The sequence below is a fragment of the Mesocricetus auratus genome, unplaced genomic scaffold (assembly GCF_017639785.1).
Source record: "Mesocricetus auratus isolate SY011 unplaced genomic scaffold, BCM_Maur_2.0 Super-Scaffold_100015, whole genome shotgun sequence".
Classification (NCBI taxonomy): domain Eukaryota; kingdom Metazoa; phylum Chordata; class Mammalia; order Rodentia; family Cricetidae; genus Mesocricetus; species Mesocricetus auratus.
Window position 1 is genome coordinate 31,619,393 of NW_024429198.1, and position 20,495 is coordinate 31,639,887.

The 20,495-nt window shown below is 43.6% G+C and overlaps 1 protein-coding gene across 1 annotated transcript; it reads right to left on the minus strand.

The window, feature by feature from the left end:
• Positions 1–433: 433 nt before the first annotated feature.
• On the minus strand, positions 434–20,490 carry Trip13 (thyroid hormone receptor interactor 13). The gene is made up of 13 exons (XM_013123750.3): positions 20,262–20,490; positions 19,265–19,430; positions 15,723–15,852; positions 13,363–13,418; positions 12,646–12,736; positions 10,984–11,056; positions 7,940–8,003; positions 7,104–7,190; positions 6,743–6,849; positions 5,672–5,825; positions 3,440–3,552; positions 2,450–2,519; positions 434–1,297 (listed from the first exon to the last, which is right to left on the minus strand). The coding sequence occupies exons 1-13, from the start codon at positions 20,351–20,353 to the stop codon at positions 1,202–1,204; spliced, it is 1,299 nt and encodes a 432-aa protein (XP_012979204.1). The 5' UTR covers positions 20,354–20,490; the 3' UTR covers positions 434–1,201.
• Positions 20,491–20,495: the final 5 nt, after the last annotated feature.

Here is a 20,495-nt window from a genome sequence, read left to right on the forward strand (position 1 = left end):
GAACAACAAAGAACAGATTGTTTCTAAAAAGAGGAAGAATACTGGGGATCATGCAACAGAGTAGATCAGCTGGAAACCCTGAAAAGCACAAATCAATAGAAAGGATGCAGAGAGAAGCAGGAAGTAGCCCACTACTCCAGCCATAGTTCCAGCCTCAGCTTCCCAGGGGAAAGTGAAGCCAAAGCACCCACGGAGCCCAGGAATCAATGTCTGTATCAGGAGGTAGAGTTGAGTTGACAGGCTGTAGCCATGGCCTGTGGTGTCTCAGAAACACTGCTCCTAAACCTGAGCAGTGTGGGTCTGCTCCTGCCAATGACACAACCATACTGTGAGGTCCTCGGAACATAGTAGATTTAACGGTGTGTGAGCACACCAGTCATTATGAGTAACAGTCACAGCATTTGAAGCAGATATTACAATAAAAACGAGGGCATTCTGAAAACAAGTTTAATATTTAAAAAATTCCACAACAAAGGCAGGACTCCCTTTAAAAGTGGCTTCATATACAGAGCATCAATGCTGAACTACTTTTATCAGAAGATGAAGTAAAACATGATATTCTGTGAGGTGCAACACTTATTGACTAATTCTGTATTTGGCAACATGTCTTTTCACTTGAAATATGAAGAACATTACTGGAGAAACAAAACACTGAGCAGAAATTTCCACACTGTGCCTGCTTCAGCTGCCCATACAAAGCATGCCCTGCTCCTGTGAACACGACCTTTTCTCAATTTCTGTATCATAGGAACATGCCTTTCTCACCCATCACACAGCATCCTGTGCTAAGTGAAGCTCTCAGTCCAGAGAGCAACTGCTCCCTTCTGGCTTGAGCAAAGAACCTATCTTTCAGTGTTGTAACTGTGCACTTACTTAGCATCTCTTGTTCTGGGATAGCTGTTTTGATCTCCCTCTATTCTAAACAAATTTTGTGTTCTGACAGGCTAGAGTCAATGTTTAGATGGGTCTTTGCATAGACACAAACAGAATCTGAACTTTTAAAAACAGTGAAAAGGACAGGCAGCTCCTTTAAATATGCATTGTAAAATAACACAAAACAGTTTCCCTTTTGACAAAGTTTGCCCACCCCTCTCTGGCTTGCAGACCTACATGGTTTAGTGTAATTTCTGATACACACTGTGAGGTAGGTGGTGTCACCTACTAGCTGTCCATTGCAAACCACAGATATGGATGTCTGGGATCAAACACAAGCTGAAAGCTTCTTTTTCTCCTCAAACTGCTTGTCCACTGCCAGAGACAGGGCCTGGAGGAAAACCTCGATGGTGACGCTAGGAGCCTGAAAAGACACATGCCATCAATGAGTGGTCCTGAGCCTCAGAAGGGTTACCTGGCAGCTGCTTTTGTGGAGTTAGGAAGAGGCTCAGTTCTCTGTGGGCTAAGCAAGTCCATGACCTCTCAGGCCTACAACAGAGTACCCAGATGTGGTTTGTAAAAGATGATGTAACTTGCTGTTTCCTGCTGGTTAGAAAAGGCTACCAGAGTAGGCAGGTGAGACCAGCAGTCATCCCCCTGCTAAAAAAGAGGAACAGAACGTGGGGGCCTCAAGGACTGCCATTTTGGAACCTTTCCCAAAGAGCTCACCCAGTGTCCTGGAGCTGAGGCACAACATTGCTGCTTTGTAATTGTGAACACCATACAGTTCAGCCCCAAGATCTTCCCTCTGTGTCTGGCACTCATGTTCATGGCCCATGGGAGTTTCCTTGGTACAGAAGACCACACCTAGAATAGCAGCTGCCACCGGCAAGGCAGAAGAATGCCAAATAATGGATTTAAGAGAACTGTGTGGCTGATGGGCTTTGTGCTGGAGGCCTGGTCCTGGGCAGGTAAGGGAATGACTCCAGGTCACCACTGGTTGTAAACAGAACCCAGGCTCATGGGACACAGTACTGAGGAATGAGGTAGGCTCTAGACATAAGTTTCCAACACACCATAGTAAGTGTGTGCCTGTGAGTTATATATATATATGAATGAATGAGCCATTTCTTCCCAAATTCGCAGTGCCGATGATGGATAGTGTTGTCAAATGACAGAGTCTAAAATCATCAAGGAGACAGGCCTCTAGACATGTCTTTAGAGAGTTATCTCAGTTACATCAATTGTGGTGAGAAGACCTGCCCACTCTGTTAGCACCAGACCCTTGTTGGGGTCCTGGACTATGTAAATGGAAAAGGGAACTGTGCAGCACTATTTATTCATTGATCACTATCTGCTCCTTGATTGTGGACCAGCAAGCTTCAAGTTCTTGCTGCTTGAATTTTCACACCATGATGGTCTGTACTGTGAGGTAGAACAAACTCTTTCTCCCTTAAATTGCTTTTTAAAGAATACATCATAGCTAGAAAAGAAACTAAGATGCTACCCCAGAATCCTGTGAACAGTGTTGGTGAGAGACCTAGGTATCCAGCACACAGGGCCAAGGGAAGCTTACCTGGATGTAGAGTGCATGAGCCAGGAAAGGGAGTTTCCTCAGGACCCGGCCACTAAGGCCCTCGCTCTTCCTGTATAAAAACCACATTCATGGATGTCAACTTCATATACAAATATGCATGATTCAGAGATAATTTCCCTCTTTAAGGTGAACTGTGTGACCCTGGGTATAGCCTTGGCCTCAAAGACTACTGTCCTCAAACAAATAAAGCCAGGCAGTGGTGGCGCACACCTTTAATCCAGCACTTGGGAGGCAGAGGCAGGCAGATCTCTGTGAGTTCTAGGTCAGCCTTGTCTACAGAGCAAGTGCCAGAACATGCTAAAAAGCTACACAGAGAAACTCTGTCTCGAAAAACTAACAAACAAACAAGACTGTTGTCCTCTCTCCTACCCAGCATGAACTGTCATCTTTGTTCCCGCTCCAAGTGAGACTCTAGCACCAAGTGCCTACCTGGGAACATCAGATGTAGCCTGGGACACTGTGGCACAAAGCTGCTAGCAGAGTCCCCAGTCAGGCAGGCCACCACGTCTTACGTTCTACAGAAATGTCTAAAGTGTGCTTCTCCTTCTCGCTGACTTAAGTCTCTTCTCTAGCAGCACTGAATTCTTTGTGTTATTCTTTCACTCAAAATCTTCCCCATGTTTCATGGCTTCTGAATTCACTGCATGGTCCGTCTGCCACACTGATCTGTGGGGAATACTCCATATGGATGCCAAGACACTGCCAGCAGCCTCCGGATGTTCTGCAATTATACATATAGCCTGTCTTTGAGGCTCTATGTCAGATTCCTACCTTAGTCACCAAAGATATTTCCTTCTTACTTTCTACTAGTTGCAGGCCTCTGCTGCCCCTGCCAGCTACTCATGCCTACTTTTGCAGTGCCCTGATAGCTCACCTCCAGAGCCTTCTCTGGCCTCCAAAGGAAATCACAATATCTAGGCACCTCAGCAAATGATTTTTCTTAGGTAAAAAAATGACATCAGCTTGTACCTTGAAATTTCACTCAAAAGGAGGCTCAACTTTGACACATTATTTTCAATGAAGCCAATCATTTCCAGCTCCCGGAGGGTCAGCAGCTGCTGACGAGGATATATGATCTGGCACTAGGGAACAAAGGCAGAGCAGTTATGACAGAATCCACGTAAGAGAAGGTTCAAGCACCATGAGCAGAAGGGCCAGTACTTTCAGAGCCATCAGAAACTTTTATGACTTATAGAAGTCCCAAATAATCACTCAAATACAGGCACTAGGAAACAGCTCTGCACACTCTTAACATTCTTCCCCAACATACATGTTTGTCAAAGATCAGTATGTAAACAATAAAGCACAGCTCAGACCAGTAGCAAGCCAGATGCTGAGTTTTAGTCAAGATATTTCCTAGCTACGTGTCAGGCCTGGGGGGAATGGGTGGGGGTTAGTGATGGGTGGCCCTGAACTGCTGCCTCAGTCCCAGTAATATGTGTCAAGCGTATAGGAGCAGAACTGGAATGCAGAGCTGTCTTCAAAACAACAGTCGTGGTTTGTTCTTCAGTTATGCCGACCACAGTGACAGACAAGGCAGTAGGTTCCTGAAGCTCTCTCTCAAGGGGTTGCACTGAGTTGTCAGGGCAGCACTGGCTGCTGCCACAAAACCTGTTTCTGTATAATGTGGAGGTTTGTGGGTAAAACAGGAAACAGGTTCCTGTCTGGGATTTTTACCTCTCTGTACAGCCAATGAATTTATACAGGCAGGCATACATCACGAGAGCCCAGACTGCAGGCTTCTGACAGAGACTCAATTACAAACCATCTGCCTTCAGAACCAGCCCAAGTTTCATTGTAGTGTCTGAATCTCTTGTTCTTTCTTTGCATATGTATGCGTATGTGGTGTGTGTGGCCAGAGGCCAATGTCTTTCTCAATAGCTTACCATCTTTCACTTGAACCCAGAACTCACAAATTTGACTAGTTAGCTAGCCAGCTTGCTCCAGAGATCCTGTCTCATTTCCTGACTCCTGGGATACAAGTGAGTTTGCCACGTTTATGTGGGTGCTGGGGATCTGAACTCTAGTCCTCGTGCTTGGGTGGTAAGCATTTTATCCTAAACTCTACCTTAAGTTTTCATAAATTACCAAATGAGAAATTGGCCTCAGCTACCCCAAAATCTGTACCTCTAAGATAGATTTCAGAACATTCTAGATTCATGTTGAAAGTGACAAATGTCCCATTATTAAGGCTAAAAGACACATCAAAGGCATCTCTGGCCTCTAACATATCCAGCATCTCACTGGACCTGCATCATGCTAAGCTCTTTGGCAGTAAGGCAGCTCCACAGAGGCTCCCACCCTTCTCCCAGCCAATGCCAGGATGCTGGGCAGGATGCCGATGCCAGAACAATGCTGGCCTGAGCACCCTTACTGGGCTTCTGGCTAAGCTGGCTCCCTATTCCTGCCCAAAGGTGACCATGCTGTTCTTGGTGAAGACAGCGAGGCCCACTATTTTATCAAGTGTCAGGCAGTTGTTACAGGATGTGAGGACAATTCCACTCTGCTGAGTAGGGGCAAGGACTTTACCACAGCAATCATTATAAATCTCCGCCTATTGGCTTGCTTGGTTACTGCCCAGGTTCCTTATATTCCAAACTCAAAAGTATGTTTTTGCAGCATGAGCTGTCAGATGCAGGTCTGAGAACCACAACTTTCAGCCAGTCATAGCTCTGTTAGTATAACCCTGAACTATATCCTTCAGTCAGATGATACTCTGAAAAGCAAGACTTCCATTGTTCTCTGTGTAGGCTAAGAGAATGGCCACTTTCATAGTCTATGGCAGGCTCAGAACCAGGATGTACCTAATAGTCTGCCTACAACCCTGTCACTAACCTACCTTAAACTCAAGTGTTAATCATACTGTACCAAAAGACAGAAACATTATTAAGAGTATGGTATAATGACATATGTAAATAAAAGTGTTCTTTAAAAAAAAGGGGGGGGATGACATTATTTTATAGGTTAATTCAAAATTTGGGTTTTTTTTGTTTGATTTTATTTTTACTTTTACAGGAAATAAAGATAAAAGTACTGAGTCAGCAGGCAAAATTTAGATGCAATATAACTATAATTTTCAATGCATGGTAAGATGCCTATTATAAAATGCCTTATTGGAGCTAGCGTACAGTAAGCGATGCTCAGTAACTACTAACACGTACAAATGTAGAGATGGTCAGGAATGAAGATAAAGAAAGGTACCTTCATCAGTTCTTCTAAACAAGAGAGGTAGATTCTGAAGATGGCTGCTGTAGAAGGGGGCCCAATGTACTGCTTGATGTCAGCTCTGTCCACAAAAGCCACATCAATCTTCTCAGTGATGTTGGAAGTGGTCAGGATCACCACATTGGAATGCCTGTGTAGTAAACAGGCAAGAATGAGACAAGTGAGCTTTAGAGGCCCCGTTCTGGTCTGCCGTATTTGGCAGGCACGTGGGTGGGAGGAACGGTGGGTCTATGAGTGCAAGAGCCTATCCAGATGTATTTCAGAGTAACCTTCCAACACAGCTTTCATGTCCTGAGAGCCCTGACTTGCAGCAGGTCTATGACCAACAGACACTCTCAAGGCCTTTGCTTCTAGAAAGCTGTGGTATTCTCTATTTCCATTGCTGTCTCACCTGCTTCAGCTCTGGGGAAGAGCTCACTGTGCAACATCCCTGACTACCCACCAGAGGAACCTGAGGCAATGGAGATTATCAGCCTTGAGTATGCACAGGGTAAAAGACACACCATGGGGAAGTGTCCTCCTCACCCCTCATCACCTTTTAACTAGTGGGAGGGGATATCTGCCTCTTTGGCAGTGGGGGAAGAAATCACCACAATGGGGCACTCCAGGCAGGCAGGTGAGGAGGATCACAAGTCTTATAAGGGATTCTAAGCAGGCAAGTGTGAAGTCTATCAATGTAACAGGAGACCTTGGGAAGGAGAGTAGACAGAGAGCCTGGGTGGTGGGGTAACTGAGCAGTTTAATACAGGATCTAGAAATGGTTTGAGACTTAGTATTTATCTAGAGTGTTTAACTGGGTGTTTATCTGGTCTGCGACAGGAACTTGGCACACAGAACTGGGAGTGTTACTAGAGAGGGTGGTGAGGGTTTCTGACAGGCCATTTAAGGAACCTTCCTTGGAGACTGTAGGAAGACACTGGCAGCAGAAGCTAAGGTGAGGGAAATGACCATGAATGAAGCTGCCTGAGAGCAAAATCTAGAGCTATTTGATCATCACATGCCTCTATCACTACTCAGGTGCACTCTCACTATTTATCCCAGTGTTACCTTTTAATCTGATCAATTTGAGTCAAGACAGCATTGACTACACGGATAGCATCTGATGGCTCTGCGCCTGCCCTGCAAGCATTTCGAGCAGCTGTGAGACTCTCCACCTGTGGGGGCAGAGCAACATGTCAAAGTTAAGAGTAACTGACACTTCACAGGCAGCTATGGATTGTGTCAACTACTGAATGAAAGATTGAATGGGTGGTCTATGCGTGCTACCTGCTCCCCGAAGCTCAATGCATTGGGCATCAGGAAAAGATCCACAGGAAAGAGCTTGCAATATAGCTGACCAAGTGAGACAGATCAGGCACTAGCCGCAAGAGGCAATTCAGGCAAAGACTGGCTACCTGTGAGTGCCTACCTCATCGATCAGCACAAACACCAGAGCTTCCTTATCATCAATCAAATCCTGAATCTTCTGGAACATCCTAGTAACCAACTTGCCACTCTGAAACCAAAGCATTCTTATTAGTGGTGCCAATTTGTAGTCAATTGTTACAGAAGCACAAAGGCACCACCACCACCATGGCGCCTCAGGAACTCACAGCATCAGACAAGATCTAGAGACGGCTTTAGAGATTAGCACAAATGCTACTGCTTTCTAGGACATGGAGAACTGAGACTGTGTGTGTTATTGTTCAGGGTGGCATACTGCAAGTGACCCCACTAACGATCACCTAGGTGAACTTACCACCCTGGGAATAAGACAAATCACTGATGGCAACACAAAAACTGAAGAGGGAAAGTTCCTGCCTTAATACCTACTACAAGAGCACATTGAAATGGGATGCCTTGGGCACACAGGCTTTCAGGGGTTAGGAGCACCCACAACATCATACTGGGGTAGTTCATCAGTCAGATCCAGAGTGCATGAGCCTAAAGGTTGCTTGGCAAAAGGGCACAGTCTAAATGAGACCACAGAATTTGGTACTTATTGGAGGCCTAGTGGGTGTCCTGCCTTACCCAATCAGAGGTCTGGGATATGACCTTGGAGGGTTGCTTTTTCCAATCTGGTCTGCCTCCATGTGCTCTAGCTCTGGAGCCCATCTCGGACCATAAGTTAGGTATTTTGTTGACTTTCTCATTTCACCTATTTCTTTCTAGAAGTTTCTGTGTTTGGAATGTTTGGTCAAGACAGAAGACACTGTTTTCCCATCATGGCTGACAATATCAATAATTAAAACATTTAATACTTACTTCTGAAAACCACTTAGAAAATAGGCTGTGGCTGTTTATTTCAATCAACTGGCCATACCGGTACCTGGTAAGAAAAGGTAAGGAAACTACAATTAATACACTGCCCTTGACACAACATTTTTCTATTGCCCACATTCTGAAAGTGAACTCCCACTCTTAAGATATGCAGTTCCATATAATCAATAATTGTGGAAAACCTAATAGGATGTAATTAACAAGTCCAGGTGATAGTAAAAGCAGTTTTCTCATATTCTCATTTGAATAAAATAGTAAAATATCTCATTTAATCTGCTTATAACTTTTATTTAAATAAAATAGCAGCATCAAGAAATTTTGGCAGGACCTACACATTTTTTTCTTCCATAATCCTCAAGTGTGACAATTCTCTTTCCCACAGATTCAAGCCCTGGAGTGCTCAAAGAGCCAAAACACACTAATGCTGCTGCCCAGAGAAAAGTCTAAAATGGCACGACCCCTCACTCAGAAATAGTACACACTCAGCCTCACTAAGCAAGGGGAGAGGAGGAAGCTCCTAAAACTCACTCACTCCCCCCCTCTCTCCTTTTGAAACAGTGTCTATATAGCTCTGGTCATCTTAGAACTCTCTATATAGACTAGGCTTCCCAGAACTCCTTATAGCTCACCCATGTCACAGGTGGACAGAAGAATTTCTTGCTCTTAAAAAATACCACTAGCGCCGGGCGTTGGTGGCACGCGCCTTTAATCCCAGCACTCGGGAGGCAGAGGCAGGTGGATCTCTGTGAGTTCGAGGCCATCCTGGTCTACAAAGCGTGTTCCAGGAGAGCCTCCAAAACAATACAGAGAAACCCTGTCTCGAAAAACAAACAAACAAAAAAAAACAAAAACAAAATATATATATATATATATATACCACTAGCATTCTATTTTAAAATCTAATTACTTTTACTTCTTACAAAGTGTAGAGAAAGGTGTTAAAAACAACATGACAAAGAGACGGGAGTGGTGGTAAATACTAAATAACATTAATTATAAAACAACAAATAATTGCAAACACACACACACATCCATTTCTAACTCACAAGACAAAAACAACTCTCACATTTTTCTAAGTGAAAGTTAAGATTCCTCGTAAGAATACTTTGCTTCTCTAGTGATGTAGAACTCTGCCTTTAGAGGAGGCCTTTAAAGGAAGGAAAGATGCAATTAAATCTATCAGAACAGGGCCAAGTTGCTAGACATAAACTGGTCAAAATAAAGTACTCTCTGTATGTAAAGATACTCCTAAGACATCTCTCTAAAGCAATATAGACATATACCATTAAATCTCATAGGAACCCCAACTCATACTGAGTAGCAGAAGCCAAACTTATCCTGTTTTAGGCAATGACAAATTAAAACAAGATTTAAAAAAAAAGTGGCACTTGGTAAGGATGTTGTTGAACAGACGAGTGACGGTGACTCCTGAGGGAAATGCTCTAAGAGCTACCCTGGTTGTCCATCCAGGCTTCTTCCAACTACAACCCAAGAGAACCCAGGCATCATCACAGTGCTGAAGAAACAAGGCTGGTGTTTATGTGGAGAGGTGCTAGGCTGCAGGGCAGAGTTCCACAGGGGAGGGGAAATGAAGAATAAATCCCTGAAACCAGAGTGTCATCTGAGTCTGATGAACACCTGAGCAGGGAGAAGCCATGAGACTTGAAGGCCCTTAAAGCTCATACAGGCTAGAAGAACCCAAGCTCCTATGGCCCAGGAGCTCCTAGGCAGAGCACAAGAGCACACACCAGGACAAAGGCAAGATTAAACCCAAACCCTTTCCCCAGAATGCTGAAAACAAACCCTAGAAAGACACACTACATGTAGTTGAAAAGGCTACCAGGATCAAGTCAGAAAGTTTAAAAGGAATATGTAAAAGTCTAGATACTTTAACCACAATGTTTAGTATTTATGCAAAAAAAACACTTGACAAGCTGAATTAGTTGTTTTTTCATCAAAGACAGACAGACAGCTGTGTCTTCTAAAAGATTCCAAATACATTCTGATTGACAACAAAGACTAAACACACATGCCAGGAAGTAGAAACATATGACCCATAATTAGACGAAAAGTCAGTCAACAGAGGTAACAATGCAATTGATAGGCAAGATCATCAAAAGTCATATAAACTGACTCAGGACTTTAACAAAAACATATGAAGGAAAGAAGAGGAAAAACGAGCCAAAAGGAATCTTCACAGAAAGAAAAGAAACTGAGAAGTAAAAGAACTACCGATTGGGAGTAAAAGCAGCCTAAAATCCATGGGCTTAAGGGTATAGCAATAGAAACTGTTTAAAATTAAGTGTAGATATTTTTTAAAAGATGAAAAAAGAGAGCTGGCTCAGAAGTTAAGCGCACTGACTGCTCTTCCAAAGACCTGAGTCTGATTCCCTGTACCTACACGGCTGCTCACAACCACTGAGACTGCAGCAGTTTAGGATCAGATGCCCTCTTTTGGCCTCGCTGGGCACCAGGCACACATGTGGTACATAGACATGCATGCAGGCAAACACCCATACACATAACAATAAATAATGTTTTTAAATTAAAAATCTGAATTACAAGGGCAAAGTCCATGGGTGGTCTGTGGAACAACACCAATGAGTCTAATACACTGAAGAACAGATTCCCAAGTCATGAGTCATTACTACAGTCCTCAAATGTGAAGAAAACAGAGACCCCGAACAGACAGAGAAGACACCTGTCAAATGAGGTGGACAGGTAAGCCCAAGGGAACATCAAGTTCTTCTCCTAGTAATGATAAAAGCACATGAGCAGAAAGTCTGCTCAGTATCTAGACCTGCCATCCATGAGCAGAAGCACCTTTCCCGAAGCCCACATGCACTGCAACAGTGCCAGGCTGCTACCCGTTGGCCTCAGGGCACTTTATAGGACTGAATCAACCCGACTGAGTATAGAGGAATCAACTGCCCTACAAGGAAAGGAATCCATGAACAACTGAGAATAAAAGTTTCAAATGTTACAAGTCTTGTGCCTGTTGCTCTCCTCTCTGCTGTCACCAAAGTTACCTGCTTGACAGTCTGATGGTCAGTTTTTGTGCTAATGCTTTACAAAGGGATGTTTTTCCAGTTCCTGGAGGACCTGCAATAATAGGCAAGGAAATATATTCAAGTCAGTGCTATAATACTACTTTTAAACATAGTTAAGCGCTATTGCTGTTGATGCTATAAGTATTAATTGTGATGTTATAGCTTAAAAGCTCTAGGATCTCACTATGTAGCTCTGACTGGACATCACTAACATGGATTTCTGGTCTCCCAGCTGACACACTGCTTCCTGGCTCCTAACTTCTCTAGGCATACTGCATATATACCACTTCTGCTCTGAATCTTAGTGACACAAACCCTTGTCTCCACACTTCCTCTATGAAGGCCACACTTATCAATCCACTTTCCAAGACCAAATACACCTTTCTTAGTAATTGGAGATAAAAGAGTGCCTTCTCATTAGGACCATTACTGCAGTGGCATCCTCCGCTGTAGATAAACAAAAGGGGACCTGCATTCCACATCAGAGCCAAAGAGCAACACCAGCTTAGAGATGGGATGTCACTTAGATCCATTTGTTAAGGGTCTGGTGCCCAGTGGTGCTATGGGTGATTGCAGAAAGAGAGTGAAGAGGGGTTTTAGGTCAGTGGGATGTGCGCCTGAAGGGCACTGAAGGACTTTGGTCTCTTCTTCATTCTTGGCTGTGATGTGACTGCTCTCCCACGTGCTCCCCACAGAAATACGACTCACCACAGGCCCAAGACAGCACAGCTAATAGATCATGGACCAAACCTCTAAAACTGTGAACCAAAATTTTGAGACAGCACTGGCCTCAAACTTGGAGATCTGCCTTCTTCTGCCACCTAAGGACTGAGATTAAAGGCCTACTCTACCATATCCAGCTTTTTGGTTTCTTTTTTCTTTTAAGGATTTATTTACATTTTATGTGTAGAGTGTTTTATTTTCACCTGCATGTAAGTGCACCATGTGCATGCAGTGCCCTCAGAGGTCAGAGGGCATCAGATCCACAGGAACTAGAGTTACAGATGGTTGTGAATCACCATGTGGGTGCTGGGACCTGAACCCCGTCCTCTGCAAGAGCACCAAGTTCTCTTAACCACTGAGCCATCTTTCTAGTCCTTAAATGACACTTTTTAAAAGATCTTGGGCAATCTCACAATTATAATTAACATAAACAGGCTAATTACCCTAAGCTTCTCCTTTGCTATACTGTGGGTACTGTCTCCACTTTGCTCTGTCTCTATGTAGTGAGGAGGGTGGGAGGGTACAAATCAACGATATTTCCTTCTAAGAGGGACCTGACAGAGTTCCTTTTTAAAACATGGCTTCTGTAGCTCACACTCACAAAGAGAAGCAGGAACTATTACACACAAGAGAATGGAGACTTGTTCTATCCTAAGCAATTATGTTCAGCTGGGAAAATTAGGTAATCATTTTATATAATATATATAGAGGGAAGCAAACAATTTGTCCCTAAGAGATGCCAACTAGCAAATTTGCCAGACTTAAGTGAATCAAATCAATGTCACAGATACAGAATACCCACGAACAATTTTGACTCTTTCAAAAATAAATAGCTATAATATTATAGAAGGAATAGATGTAAATTATAAATCAATTCTAGGCCATTCATTTTGTCACATGAAAACCCGCCCACCTCACCGTGCAGCAGCACCACCCGGTTCCAGGTGATGAGGTTGCTGTCCACATTCTTGTCTGAGAACAGTAAGGCGGTCATCACATAGTCAAGGAGCTAGTATGGAAAAGCAGAAAGGCAGATAAGGAACTTGCAAGGCAAAGGTTCCCAAAAGCATGCTTCAAGTCTTGCTTCTGAACAAGAAAGGGGCGGCCAGCATGGTCACCCCTGAAAGGACTGTCACCTTCTGACATTCAGAGACCATCTACCATCAGCTGCTATATCACTCTACAAGGCATGTTTAAAAGGGAAGAAGGTGAAATACCATTTGGTACCATTCTAAGAGGAGAAACAGTCATTACTTTTACTTAGAATGACAGTGTCCAATAAGATGCCCAAGGTACTTATCAGATAGAAGGTGACTTTGCAGCAGGTAATTGGGTAACAACACAGCATATCTGTCAGAAGCCCAAGGAGTGCCTTCACCAAGTGACAGTTTTCTAGTTTGTCCCCCAAAGGGCTCACAGGAAGAATGCAATTCAAAACAAATTTCATCCTCTTCTAGTCTCTGACCATTTCCTTCCTAAAGGATGAACTCTATGCTAGGGAACCTCTGATGGACTGCATCCAGGATGTAGGCCATTGGTAGACAGGATTTCCAAAAGCCTACCTGAATCAAGGGCCATGGAGAGGCTGGAGAGCAAGGCAATAAGTACATTCTGAGAAAAAGCACAGCAACTTACATGTGATTTGACCTCCACGTCATACACGAGGCTGTCCCAAAGCCCATGAAATTCAGCTGTCAGGGAGAATGAGACAAAACTCAATTTTAAGACCTTGAGCCCAATGTTTCCACGGCTTCCAACTGCAGATCAAGGCAGATACAGCAAGTGCAGTTTTTGTTTTTCAAAGTTCAACTTTTCTTAAAAGTACAGATTCAAAATAAATGCCAGTCATATAATTTTACAGATAAGTGAAGTAAAAAGATTATTCTTACCAAGCTCAAGCCTGTAATCCCAATGACTTGAGAGGCTGAGGGAGGAAGATCACAAGTTCAAGGCCTGCCAGGGTTAACAGTGAGTTCAAGGCTAGCCTGAGTAACTTAGTGAAACCTCTCTCAAACAAATTTAAAAAAAGGACCTGGCATGGGAACTCAGAGACAGTTTATGTGAGGCCTTTAAACCAATCCCCAATGTGAAAGAGAGAAAATGAATTACTCTTCATGTTTGGGGGACTAGTGCTTTTACAAATGAATCCTCCTCATCCCTAATGGCTAGCTTTCATAGTGCTAGAAAGGTCTATGCAAGGTACTGCAAAAGAAAGGTTAGCAACAGTCTTACAAAGCTGTGAGCCTTGGAAGCCACAATAATGACTAGCCTGCTAGGATATGCCGATTGGTGCAGTAGTGGACTAAATGTTATAGGAGGAATCACTTTCTGATTGGATTTAAGCTCACACACATCACAGAATGGTACCATTAAATGGACCAAAACTCCATGGCTACCTAGGCCCTAGGGGAGAACCTAATAGCATTTGTTAAATAAACACTGTACTAAACTACACCTCCCTGTCCAGTTCTTCTCTTTTCAGACCCAAAGATTGGTGCATCTTCCAACCCTCATCAGAGAAGCCTCTTTGTAATAGATGTAATCTCCACACAGAGGCAGACAACGGGCCAAGGGGAAGAACAAGAGACTGTGGAGTTTTTAGAGCTAAACAGGACATCTATATCACACATCTCACCCCCAGGCTCAGGAATTGTCAAGGAGGTGGAAAATCTTTTTTAGAGCTAGAATTAGTGGATGCTGCATTGTAACAGTATTTGTTGGACACAGCTCGTGAGATTCCACCCCTATCTCAGGAACTACGGGCAATTGATGGCTGCTAGGGGTAAGAGTCAGTTTTCTTCAGGGCTGCAGGCCCTTCTGTGACACAGCAGATGTCTCATGCCCATGCACATACAGGCAGCACAAAGTGGATTCAATGGGCCAAAGGGGGGAAAAGTACATGGTCCTGGGAGGCAAAAATGGTGGTGAGGATAGGGAGGAACTGGAGGGAAGGGAATGGGAGTAGATTTGATCAAAAAACCTTTACATGTATGTGTGAAGTATATAACACTAAAAATATTTTTCAGAAGGAAATTTTTCATTGTTTCATTACTTTCAATTTTGCCATTTCTATTATATCCTCCCGCTTCCTCTGGGTTTAGTTTTTCTCATCAGTTCCCTCTTCATGTATTTCCATAAATATCGGCACTCTGTATTTTTGTTTTCATTGAGTGCTGCATTTACATTTCCTCTTAGACTTGCCCTAAGCTACGTATTTAAAGTGTGTTTTAGACAAACAAAAAACAAATGGACTCCCACTGCATGGCAAAACACAAAACTCTAGTGACTGAATTAATCCCTGGACACCACCTGTTGGAACCTAGCAGCAAAGTCCCTGGAGAAGCACGGACTGTCATGGGAGGTCAGAACTGACCAGGAAGGGAGACCAGCTGGGCAGGGATAAGGAATGCAAGTGACACCCTTAGTCAGACACAATCTCTGAGAGCCTGTCTAAAGGGACAACAGTCTCAGCCCAGAAGCCTGTTCCTTCCTTTGCGATCACCACCAGTCAACTCTGTAGCATTCCCTAAAGGCCCACATGCTAAAGGCTTGGTCATCAGCATGATCCTACTGGGAGGTAGCGGAGCTCTAAAAGCCAGTGCCCAGAAGGAAGTTTAAAATCATAGTGCCACAGATCTCTAGCTCTCTCCCCTGCATCTGGCCACGAAGAGAACAGGATTCCTGTGTCACTCTCCCCTCCCCCAATATGGTGCTTTCCCTTTCAAAAGGCACGAAGCAATGGAGCCACTCCTTCATGAGCTGAAACTGTGAGCCCAAACAAAGTCTTCTTCTTATGCTAATTGTCTCCAACATTCACTATAGTGATAGAGAGCTAACACAGTGATACCTTTCTACACATTTCCTAAGAGATCAAGCATCCTAAAGTCTTCTCCCTAAGTAACTTGGCATGAAGTAACCCAGGTGCCCCAAGTTTCTGCCCCAGGCCTTCCTTGGCTGCCTCCCTCTACCACTACCCACCCATCAGGACCCTGTACCTGCAGGCAAAACCCAGTGACTTGCTGCAATTATATTTTCTGTTTCTTCTTCCAAATTTTCACTGGTGGGGCCGTCTTCATTCAACTGGAAGATGTGAAGGGCGATGGTGCATGCACTCAAATCAATGGGCTGGTGATGAGATTAAAAAGTAAACACATGTGTGCAACTCAGAACACCTTCTTTACTACAATTCTGAATGCTGATGTCCAAATTAAAGACCAAGGCATACTGCTGTTAAAAACTAGCTCTTAGATTAGTTTTCATTTCACTGCTGATCTAGGATTGGCTCTTAAGGTGTTTATCCACTTCTTTCCTTTGAGCTCACACCCCAAAACAGATTTCATTATGTAGGGTTATCTGCCTGGAACTCCTTATATAGGTCAGGCTGGCCTCAATGGAACTGCCTCTGCCTCACAAGCACTGGGATCACACAGGTGTGCTCCACCATTCTTAGCAAACCTAAGTTTAAATGATTATTTTAACACTATGAAGTAACATGTGAGGAAAATACCAACATTTATATAAAGAAGAAATCCCCTAAAACCAAACTCAGAGATAGTACAATTACTCATATGGGCTTGAGCAGAAATGGTTTTCCATATAGTGTCCTTTCCATTTCTTTTTTCAGTAGGTTATCTTTATATTTGTCCTTCATTTAGAATGTCTTGTTTCCTTTCGAAATCAGAGTAGGATTCTGAGTTTCAAAATTAAAAATAAAGTACCACCTCACCATGACATCATGTCAAGACACAGGATACACACAAAGTGACTGATGACTTTAGCTCTAACTAAGGGAATGCTGTCAAGTATGTCCACTGAGAAATTAATGGCTTCTTCCCTTTTCTAATTTATCAGTTTGGCGTTAACTGGTTTGAAGTGGGATACTAAAGGTCCAAAGTGGAGGAACTGGGTAGGTGTCAGGGATTAAATGCTACCTCTTGAAGGGAAGCCACATATATTTTATGTAGAAGTATCCTACAAAGAATATCTGTATCTTTCCCTCACTTACTTATTAATCATTTACTTTTATCACTAGGGACTTTATATTATTTTGGGTCATGATTCAAAACTACATTATTCACTGTTACTGTCATTGTTCTAGATTTGGATACTGGGAGAAAATTTATATTCACCCTGGTGTTCATGTGAAACATCCTTATCCCTTTGCTTAAATTTGAATATCTTGACAATGTTCTGTCACTACAAGACAACTCAATCTAATTTTATAATTTGCCTGCCTGACTCTGGATTTAACTATGTAATCAAGAAACCTAAGCCTCTACTCCCTCCTCCTATCAATAAGACAGCCATGATGAAGGACCCAGTAGGTCATGAACCAACAACTGAACAAACATGCACACTGAGGTGAATGGTATGTTGTCTGGAAGTTAACAGCTACTGTAGTCTTACAAAATGGACACCCCCCATCAGTCTGTGGTCATATAACTATATTACCATATAATCTTCAAGGTTATCTGCACTTTGTTCTTACTAGTCTAATTTAGTCCTTAAATCCCTAAAGCTGGCTATTAATTCATTAGACTCACAATTTTTAATTTAAATGATCATGCTGTGTTTCCCTTCTGGTTGCATTCTAAGTTTACAGACATGAGGTTAGTTGTGTTTTGGGTCTTCTCTGAGACCTTTAAAATGAACTGGATTATGATCACAACTCCTCGGAAATGGAGAAAAAGCTAGGACTAGAAGAATTTCTAAGTTTTGGGCAAGTATTTGACAAAGAGATAGTATAGAATATTTGGTTTCCATTAAAGTGACTGAGTGGCAATTAAGAGAACTTTGGTATGACAAAACTACATAAAAAGAGTATGTGGTCTGTTAAATATTCTAATGTAACATAATTACTAGCAGCTCCTTTAATTGATGTCAAAAGATTCAGTTACGGATCTGAGATATTTTAAGTAATTTTATTGGATAGACTATTTCCTTGACCATGACTCAGTTCCCAGACTGAGTGTTTGGTAAAGTGTTGCTGTAGACTGATAGACTGCAGGGGACTGGAAACCACACAGTTATCTAACTGGACTTTTATCTACTGGTTATAGTCTGCAGATATTAAAAGAAGAAAGAGATTTCTTTATTTTTGACATGTATGAGTGTTTTGCCTGTGAGTGTGTGTGTCTGTGTGTGTGTGTATATGAGCGCGCGAGCCTGTATGTATCAGGTGTGTGTCTGTCTGTGTGTGTGTGTCTGTGTGTGTGTGCGCGCGCACACGCGCGCCTGTATGTATCAGGTCCTCTAAAACTGAAGCTATGGATGGTTGTAAGTCACCATGTGGGTGCTGGAAACTGAACCTGTGGTCTCTGCAACAGTAACAAGCAGTCTTAACCTCTGAGTCATCTCTCTAGCCATAAATTGGAGACATTTTTACATTAGTAAAATGATATTATATTTGTTGTATACGCATCAAATTTGTTTCAGCAATCTAATTGATAAGACTATCTCAGAGTGTTGGCTAGCAACAATGTGCAGCACATATTTGTTCATATATATGTAGGGAACTGCCTCATTATCAGAGAAGAGAAATTCCTATAGGTGACTGTGTAACCATGCTGCTGGAACTTTTCAGAGTACCCTAAAATTAATCTGTGCTAACCTGCCTTCTACAGCAACGCTGAAGAGCACCATCCCGTCAGCTCCTAAGCCCTAGTCAAACCAAGAAGGCCACTAGATTTTAGTATTCATAAAAGTAGACAATATCCAAACATTAGGCTTAGCAAATGAATGAAGTCTAGTCATGTAGCCATGGCTGGCTTAGAATTTATGTAGACCAGGCTGGCCTTGAACTCACAGAGATTCTCCCGCCTCAGCCTCCTGAGTGCTGAGATTAAAGGCATGTACCATTGAACAGGGCAGAAACAAAATTTTAGGCCTAGGGTTCATTTTTCAAAATTAATTTCTATTTACATATTTATTTTCTCTCTACGATACTAAAGACTGAATGCAGGACCTTGTGCAAACTAGGCCAGAGCTTTACTACTGGCTATATCCCAGCCCTCAAAGTCAGTTCTTTATAAAGCAAGAGTCATGTAAAGTCACTGAAGCTTCCTCCTTAGGGATACACTTCCGAATGTTTTTATACTGGTGATAGACGGTCCTAGTGCACAACACTGTCAACACAAAGTTTCCAACTGCCCAAAAATGAGATCAGAAGATAGTGGGTAAGTCATCTTACATGAGACGAAGAGGCAGACCACCTTATTTCTGTAACTTCCACAAAATCTACTGTCCTAACACATTCTGGAGCACACCATGACACCTGTTCATGGACAGAAGGGAACTCAGGCTTCCAGGCACAGTCTGATATTTTACAGCTCTGTACTCTGACTCTCAGATTCTCATTCTATCTGTTCCTGGCTCTGTCCAGAACATCCTGACACATGGTATCCTTACTAGCACCTAGCCCTAGGACATATAGCTAAGGCATATCTAGCCACCAGATCAATGTCAATATTAGGTATTTGTGACAATTACCTCACACTCCCTAAGGACTCAGTGATGAGCATGTGAACTAGGAATTTACCTGAGGGTCTTTGGCCTTTAATTCTGTGTCAACAATAGAAACAGACTGAACATTTCTGGCCAGAAAAGGATCATCAAACTCAGTCCATGTGTAATCTCCAAACACAATGTTATGCCTGTTGAGCAGTTTGTGAACATTCAGCTTTATGTCTTCTCTTTTTGCAGTACTAGAAAAATAAATGAAACATGCATAAAATATCTTAGTTAAAAAAATCATTGAAGTACAGTGATGTACAGTTGGGGTATGCCTGAAATTCCAGCAGGAAGGAGGCTGAGACAGGAGAACTTGTTTCAAAACAAGCAAACCAACCCCAAAAACACCACCACCACCACCAACCACACTCACACCAAAACCTTCAGACTTCCCACCATCACCCCCTCATTAGAAAAAGGAGGTGGCACTAGTTCCTGACATGTCACTGTGAAGACTAATCAAAATTCAGTGCTTGGACAAGCCTGAAACATAATGAGCATTCAATCCATGTTAGAAGCCAGTGTACGGGAAGGGATGAAAAGTGCATGGCTGTGGGTGCTAACTCGGAGTATGTTCATCTTTGTAACAGGAAATCCACCACCGGATAGATACAGGCTTAGTAAACTAAACATCTATCCTCCCTGCTCTACTGACACGCCGCTTTCTTGCACCCCTGACTGCCTGGAGATCATCAGTGTCTGGGTAAAGCAGCTCATCATCTATGCCATCCTTGTTAGACCGCGCTCCACCGGCCTGTCAGTTGAGAGCTGTGGGGTCCTACCAGACCATGTGGGATGGCGGGAGGGTCCTGATGGGATACGCGGGGCTGTGAGGAGTGAAACTCACGGCCGTGTGTGGTGGGGATAGTCTCGCGTCCTACCGGGTGGGTTAAAGCCAGGCTGCCCGTGCTACGTGAGGTGCGGCCGTGAGCTGCTGTGGGACGGGATCCCGCTGTGGGGTGAGGTAGTGCCGTTCGCAGGCACGCGTGGTGGGGTCGGGCCAGGTCGCGCCCCGCAGAGCTCACCTGCTGCTGCGCTGCAAAACCTCCACATGCACCGCGGGCGACTCCACCACGCAGGGAAGCGCTTGCTTCAGGTCGCCCACAGCCTCGTCCATGGCGCCGCCGCCGGGAGCCGAGGGAATGCGGCCGCAGTCGCCGCCCCACGCCGGGTGGAACAGGCTCCCGAGCCCGGGTCGGACCCACTTCCGTCGCGCGCGCCGCGCCGAGCCTCGCGACCCGCCCCGCCCCGCCCGCCGC

Bases quoted from the DNA above. Each gene is read 5' to 3' on its own strand.
- Trip13 (XM_013123750.3), bottom strand. From the start codon at position 20,353: ATGGACGAGGCTGTGGGCGACCTGAAGCAAGCGCTTCCCTGCGTGGTG. The intron at 19,431-20,261 runs GTGAGCTCTGCG...TTATTTTTCTAG, and splicing joins GTTTTGCAGCGCAGCAGCAG to TACTGCAAAAAGAGAAGACA. The intron at 15,853-19,264 runs GTAAATTCCTAG...TCTCATCACCAG, and splicing joins TAAAGGCCAAAGACCCTCAG to CCCATTGATTTGAGTGCATG.